Source organism: Puma concolor, chromosome A3 (genome assembly GCF_028749965.1).
Source record: "Puma concolor isolate L17-30 chromosome A3, mPumCon1.1.hap2, whole genome shotgun sequence".
In the NCBI taxonomy this organism is placed as follows: domain Eukaryota; kingdom Metazoa; phylum Chordata; class Mammalia; order Carnivora; family Felidae; genus Puma; species Puma concolor.
Window position 1 is genome coordinate 50,758,361 of NC_141669.1, and position 7,672 is coordinate 50,766,032.

Genomic DNA, 7,672 nt, shown 5'->3' on the forward strand with positions numbered 1-7,672 from the left:
TAATGCTGCCTAGCAACTCTCTACATTTCTCTTGCTCACTCACTAGACTAATTCATGTCTTTCCTCTCTCCTCACACCCACTCTGCTTAGCTGACCCTTCTTCCCGGTTCACTGAGGAAACAACCCAAAGACCTTCCCCAAGTTCCCACCACACCTACTTGAGTCAGTACTCATTTATGCTGCCACGCACACCGTTCCTAGGGATAAACTCTGCTCCTAGCTTAGGCCAACCTCTCTCCACTTCGGCAAGAGATTCCACTCCTTGCTTACTAAAATCACTCCGGTAATTATATCCTGTCTCCTGCTTCTCGAATTTTTTTGCCCTCTCTACTAGACCATTTCCACCAGCTTAAAAATATGATCCAATACCTCTTACAAAAAAGAAAAAACTGGAAACAACCCCCTCAAACCTTCTTCCCATTTCAGCTACCACCCCATGTCTCCCCTTTCTAGGAAAACTTGTAGTTGTCTGAATCCATCGTCACCTCCCATTCTCCTTGAACCTATGCCAATCAGACTTTCACCCCCACTGCCCCTAAAAACCGTTCTTCTCAAGTTCACCAAAAAGCTCCATTACCTAAACAGCATTACACAGTTGAGCATTCCCACTCCCCAACCACCTTCTTCACTTTGCTTCCAAGATATCATTCTCTTCTGGTTTTTCTCCTACCTCAGTGGTCATTCCTTCTCAGTTTCTTTTGCCTGATTCCTTCTTCCATCTAACTGCCCCATGGCTTAGTCCTCTCCATCAACACAACAAGGTCTCCTGGCTTCAAATACCATCTACATTTATACCTCCAGTCCAGGGAGACTCTGAACTCCAGACGTATATATCAAACTGCCTCTTCAACACCTCCACTCAGATATCTACCAAGCATACAAAAACCTAACACGACTAAAGGTAAAATCTTGAAACCATCCTCTGTGCTCAGTCTGTTCTTCTCATTCTTCTCCCATTTATGAAAATTTGGAACTCCCGTTTTTCGAGTTGCTCAGGCCAAAATGATTGGAGTGATCACGGACCTCTCTTTACCTCATACTCCATCCACATCTGCTACTAAATCCAGTTTGCCCTGCCTTAAAATGTAACTGGAATCCAACTGCTTCTTACCACCTCCACGGTCACCACCCTGCTCGAACTCACTGCAACTCACCATTGCAATAACCACCTGACCCCTACTTTCAACATATCAGCTAAAGTCACCTTCTTATAATTTAAGTCAAATCATGTCACATGACAGCGCAAATCTTTTCCAGTGGCAAGTAGAAGTCCAACACGGACTACAAGGCCTATGCAATCCAGCCACCCCTTACCTTTGGACCTCATCTCCTCCCATTCTCCCCCTTGCTTACTCCACTCCAGCCACAACAGCTTTCTTCTTGTTCCCTGAACACGCTATCCACCTTAGGGCCTTTGCACTTGGTCTTCCCTCTGCCTGGAAGAGTCTCCCGGTTATCCACATGGTTTCATCGCTTTCTTCTGGTTGTTGCTTCAATGTCACCTTCTCAGTGAGGCCTGTCTTGACGAACCTATTTAAAACTGCAACCTCCCTCAATCTCTCACCCCTGAATTTTCTCCCATCACATTCATTACTATCTAATATATTGTTTACTTAATTCATACTGTTTATTATTTACCTCTACTAGAGTTCCGTGAGAGCAGAGATTTTTATTTGTTCTGTTCAGTGCTATATCCTCAGGGTTAAGAACAGGGTTAGCATATGGAAGTTGCTCAAAGGGTTATTTGTCGAATGAATAAAATGAGAAATTCTCAGTTGGCTTCTAGGCTGTCCTCAATTTTCAACACTTATTCAGCACCTCAGCAGGTAAAAGCATCAAGTCAGAACTTACTAACGTTAAACTGAAGCAGGGGCGCCTGAGTGGCTCAGTCGGTTAAGCGCCCGACTTCGGCTCAGGCCATGATCTCACAGTTTGTGCATTCGAGCCCCGCGTCAGGCTCTGTGCTGACAGCTCAGAGCCTGGAGCCTGCGTCGGATTCTATGTCTCCCTCTCTCTCTGTCCCTCCCCTGCTCATGCTCTCTCTCAATAATAAATAAACATTTAAAAAAAAAAAAAAAACCGAAGTATTATGCTTTCATTTGGTTTTTTTGGTTCCTTTTTATCTAACATACCGGGTCTCTACTCTTGTAACAGTTACTTTTAAAACATGTTTTAAGTTTAAAAAGTGAGTTTCTTCTAAGAAAAATGTTAAATTATATGGGACTAGAAGAGAGACATGGCAAAATTACTGTAAGTGGTAACTGAATGACTGAACTTTAAGAACTCTCAGGGTAGGGCTACCAGATAAAATACAGGACGCCAGTAAATTTTAATTGTAGATAGATAATAATTTTTTCTAATGCATGTCCCAAATATTGCATAGGACACACACACACACTAAAATCTGAAATCCTATTTTAAATGGCACTTCACCCCCCCCCCCCCGCCCCCCAAATCCGACATCCCTATTTTAGGAGAACAAAAGAAATTACACCCTGCTCCTTGTCGCATTCATTGCGATCAGAACAAGCTGGTGGAACTCCTGGCTATCTACGGACTTCGTGACTGTGGGAGAGTACTGAGGCCTGACATCCTAAAAATCAAAGAGGCCTCTTTGGGAAGGGAAAGGCCCCGTCACATCAGATCGCGGGGGCAGGGTGGTCTTGGCCCAGCTCCCTTTCCCAGCCTTTCGGCCACCAGCTCGGGGGAGGCAAAGGCTTGGCAGCCACTTTCCGGCCCTTACCAATATTTCCTTCGATGGAGAGCTTTCGAGGCCCGCGCTTCGCGTGCATGCCCCTGGAGGGGGACACGCCACCGATTCGGCTCTGAGCCATGGAACTGGAAGGTGTTCGCAACAGCCTTCGAAGGAGCTGACCCGCGGTCATCCCACCCACGACTCGCGCAATTATCACTTCCGCGGATAGCACTTCCGCCCCCGGCCCCGCTGTGCAAGCGCTCCGGCGCGCCTATGACGTCAGGAGATCGCCGGGCAAGAAGTGGGTGGAGTTCAGCTGGCCGCGCGGGGAGGGGCCGAAGGGACCCCTGTGTTCTCGCGAAATTTGTAGCAAAGCAACGCTAGGTGGAAAAGACTTCTAGTGCGGGGGTGCGGGAGCGTTGGTAACTGCAGTTGTCTGGGAGGCTCGCCGTCTCGCTGTTTGTCGGAAGAGCAACATTGTGAAAAAGACATACGCTCAACAAGCTCCTCACCTTTGTATTTTTGTGTAACTTTCAAATAAGTCATAACTAAAGACAAAGTAATTGTAATTTTAAACGAGGCTTTTCCAGGTGTTTGCTTTTTATTCTAACTTGGGTAGAAATTGGACTATTTTAAGCAGGAAAATGACGCAATCTGATGATGTACACAAGTTAACTTTTTCCCATTCACGGTGACGCGCAGCACAATGCTGGCACATGACTAAATAAATCAACAAATTAGTTCATTACATCCCACCTCGTATTTTGTCTCTTGAATGAAATAAACGTTCACTCTGTCCATTTGCACAGCAGCCAAAAATCCCATTAGGATAAAGTGGGTGGAGGCTCAGGATGTGAGTGGAACTCGTTTAAACCGTAGATTGGGCTCTGTGGGTGTGAACCACGGCGAGGGTGAGCTGCAGGCCAGCGTGGGGCGGTGGGGAATCTGAGTGGGATTTGTAAAAGGATGAGCAGAGCCAGAGTAGAGAGAGACTTGGCTGGTGTATAAACCTGGAGTCTTGCCGTCGGTGGAGACCTGTGCTCTGTGGAGGGTCAGGGACAGTTCTGAGCTGCTGCCACCCGGTGAGGCCTTGACTGGCTTTGTCCTGCCACCACCACCCCGTTGTCATAACGACCTCAGAACTAACGAGTTTTGAAATGTTGTCAGAGGGTATTTCCACTTTCCATCGTTGAAACCACAAGAGTCAAACCAGGAGTCCAACAGTTAAAACGGCCTTCAGGCAACACCTTAGAGGGGGGAGGTTTTAGGAAATGGGGATCAGATTGCGAGGGGTTGGGGAAGGGTTCGTGGCTGGGACACCTGTCTTGCATAGCAAGCACAGGACCTTTTCTTATACTGATGTTTATATGCGATGATTGAAGTGATGTTCATTTATTAAGCACATTATTTTTAAATATAGATTATAAATTTATTTAGGATAACCTGGATGGAGCACTGATAGATACGGGAACAGCTAAAGTCAGTCCCATCCTCTGCTCCTACTCTCACAGGCACCTCCGTGTCAAATTATTGCTTACATTTCTTTAGCTATGTAAACTCAGACTTGGAAAATATTCATCCAAACAAGTTTGAGAGGCTCTCTGAGCCCCCAAGGTTTCCCTGCCCTCACTGCCATCTGGGATATCGGGAAAGTTAAATGACGATGTTGTCGGCCACTTTAGGTGCAGACAGACAACTAACCTGTTCCTAAAAGTTATAATTTTTTTAGACTTTATAGTAAAGTGTAATAAGTAGTAAAGAAAAGCGCATGCATCATAAGTGTACAGTTTAATGAATTTCTCACAAACTGAAAATGTTCCTTGGATTCAGATAAAGAAATAGAGCATTGCTAGTATCTCCTGAATCCATTTGCCCTGCCAGTTACTACCCACCCCAGGCTATAATCCATAGCCTGACTTCTAAGAGCAGACAATAGTTTTGCCTGTTTTTTAGATAAGTGGAATCATATAGTATTTCTTTTATTCAACCTAATATCTATGAGATTTATCCATGCTATATATGTAGCTGTAGTTCATTCTCATTTCTGTGTAGTATTCCAATATGTCACTATACCACTATGTATTTTCTCCATTCTACTATCGATGGACATTTATGAGTTTCTAGATTTGGGCTATTATGAATAGGGTTGCTATGAATATTCTTGAATATGTCTTTTAGTGAAGTTAAGCATGCAGTGTTCTTGGGTAATACCTGTGAGTGGAATTGCTATGTGATAGGTTATTTGTATGTTCAGCATTAGTAAATATTCCCAAATAGTAGATAGTTTTTATAGTGTTTGTCCCAATCGACTCGCATCATCATGGGTGAGCGCTGTGGTCATCCTATATTCTTTTTTTTTTTTTTTTTTTTTTGGTCATCCTATATTCTTAACAACAGTTGGTATTGTCAGCTTTTTCATTTTGTCCAATATGCTGTATATAGTTTTCACCTGCATTCTCCTGATGATTTACGAAGTGAAACACTCTTTCCTATGTTTATTGGCTATATCGGTAACTTCTGTTTTGGAGGACCTAGTCAAGTCCCGTGCCCACTTTTCTATTGGCTATCTGTCTTTTACTTACTGTTCTTTGTTCATTCTGGATATAAACTCCTTTATGAATATTTTCTCTCATTCTGTTCCTTGCTTTTAAAAAGCTTTCAAATTTCCTTGGTGTTCACTATAAGTAAAAAACTAAAATGGCCTAAATTGCCTGTCAGTTGCCCCAATATCAGTGATGACCCCTCTATTCCTTTTTATTTTGTAGTGTTCGTTATTATGTTATATCATGGATTCATATCTTTTTTGGTCCTAATTCCAAATTCCCAAGAGAGAGAATCTAATTGGCCCAGCTGTGCCCCAAATGAAGTTCTTATGGAATGAACATGAGTATTTTGCCCCACCCCATGCATAAAGAAGGAAGGCAATTAAAGGGATCATCATGAGCAAGGAAGACACCCAAAAAGGTAGTGATCGGTCCCTCCTAGAAGGAGCAAACAGGGTGTTTCCATCCCCCCTCAGGTGATGGCCAGAACACAAAAAGCAGCAGTGTCTTGGTGAACAGAATTACATCCTACTTGTCTACAGGAATGAGGCCGCTTTACGCTCCTAGAGTTTGTCACATATCTGCTGGCATGTATGAACAAGGGTTGATTACACTACACGGACTCTTGTCATTCAGCATCCATTTCTTCACCCAATTTTTGCCAAGCATCTACTATGTTATCAGGCACTCTTTCTAGTCCTTAGAGTACAGCTCTGAAGGATTTACTGTTTTCAAATGTTTGTAAGTGCTATTGTGACAAATAGATACAGACCCATATTACAAAAATGCTACAACATAGCCACAAAAAATAAGAAGGTAAACATATGCCAATGTGACCCTGACTTTCTTTTGCTGCTTGGATGTCTGGTCAGTTATAGTCTCATCTACATCGAAGATTTTCTAATGTGCTAGATGATGCTAAGTCAGTTTGGTTAAGCCGGGAAGTATGCTTCTAGAATCCTCTCCTGACAGGGCTTTGAGTTAGAGTCGGCCAAAAGAGGCCCAGGTATAAGATTCAGAAGGCAGAGCCTTAGCCATCGTCTGGGGAGATGTCTTTCAGATACTGTGACAGACAGATGAGTTCAAAGAGAGATCCCAGCTTGTCCTCAAAGCCCTAGTGTCTCCTTCCTGATCATCCTACAGTTGTTTCCAGAACTTCACTTCCTCAGCTATTCCCACCTTCAGGTAAAGTCTCATTCCTATAATAAACCCCTTCTTCCTATAATGTGCATGGTGGCTCTGCTCCCTTGAATGCACTCTGACTGATATACCTAATCATAAAGGGAGGCATTTAGGAAGCGGTTAGGAGGCATTTAGGGAGCGGTTAGATAGCCAGGAGTGAGGGTTAAGAAAGATAATTCACAAGCAGCACTTACCTCCCGCCACACAGTTACCACCCAGTACACATGACGTGGTAAGTGATGGCTGCCTTCAGCTTGGCCTTCTGTGCCTGGGACATTATTGCTATATTTATCTTTAGTTGATTTCCTGATGTATTTCATCTCTCCTCAAGCCATGTCACCCACCCATGTCCCCCTCACTATCAGCCCATAGTTTGACTTCCACTGAAGACTTCTAGGACAGCACTTCTTGAAGTGGGGCAAGACTGGGTGGGGAACAACCAGTCAGCTTCCCTGTCTTTCCCCACATGGAGATTCTGATGCACCCCTCTGCAGCAGGGATGGTCAGTGCTCCACATTTCCTCGGACCCTGTGTGTGTGTGTGTGTGTGTGTGTGTGTGTGTGTGTGTGTGTATGGCTGCCCTCTGGCCTCCTCCCCTTGCTCTCTCTCCCAACAGCCAGTGCCGGCAGCTTTTCTTTGCAATACTGCCCTCATACTACTGAAGCCCTTTCCCAGCACAGGTGGAAAGCCTGGGACTTTACCTCCCCTCCTCCCTGCCCCCCCCCCCCCCCCAGAGTGCATCTTCACTCATCACTGATAGGCTAGTGTGAAAGCCCACTTGTGTCAGGCTTTCACACCCAGCTGCCTAGGAATCAGGGTGAGGCCACCCTCTGGGGGACTTTGAGAGCTCCCCTGCTGCTCTTCCTCTCCATTTTTGTTCTGCTTCTCTGATTCTGCTCACTGGTTTCCCCTGTGAGCGCTTCCTTAATAAATTGCTTGCCTGTGTAGCCTTACTTCAGGGTCTGCTTCTGGGAAACCTGTCCTAAAACATGAGTCCACTAAGAATTTTTGCAAAACATGCTTCTCCACCCCAGAGGACAAGTGTGGGGATGGTGGAGGAAGAGTGCCTGACAATGAGGTCTGTGCACCTCCACTGGGGTCCACTGTCTCCAAGTAAGTGTGTCTGGGAAGGCTCCCAGCCAAGTGGGATCTGCTCAGGGGCAGCAAGGATGGGACTCGGGTAGGCAGAGAGAGTGAAGGTGCGCCAGGCAAAAGTGGGGATCTAGTTCTGCTATTAACTAGCTAGGCGGGT

The 7,672-nt window shown here is 45.1% G+C and overlaps 1 protein-coding gene across 5 annotated transcripts in view; it reads right to left on the reverse strand.

The window, feature by feature from the left end:
* DGUOK (deoxyguanosine kinase) overlaps positions 1 to 2,973 on the reverse strand; it is a 29,478-nt gene extending 26,505 nt beyond the window's left edge. The window contains exon 1 of one of the 5 annotated variants that reach the window (XM_086700826.1): positions 2,744 to 2,970. In XM_086700826.1, coding sequence (XP_086556952.1) covers positions 2,744 to 2,885 — 142 coding nt within the window. In that variant the 5' untranslated portion in view covers positions 2,886 to 2,970. Of the gene's footprint in view, positions 1 to 2,743 lie in introns of all 5 variants that reach the window. The other 4 variants (XM_025931760.2, XM_086700825.1, XM_086700823.1 and 1 more) reach the window with 4 other exon arrangements.
* Positions 2,974 to 7,672: the final 4,699 nt, after the last annotated feature.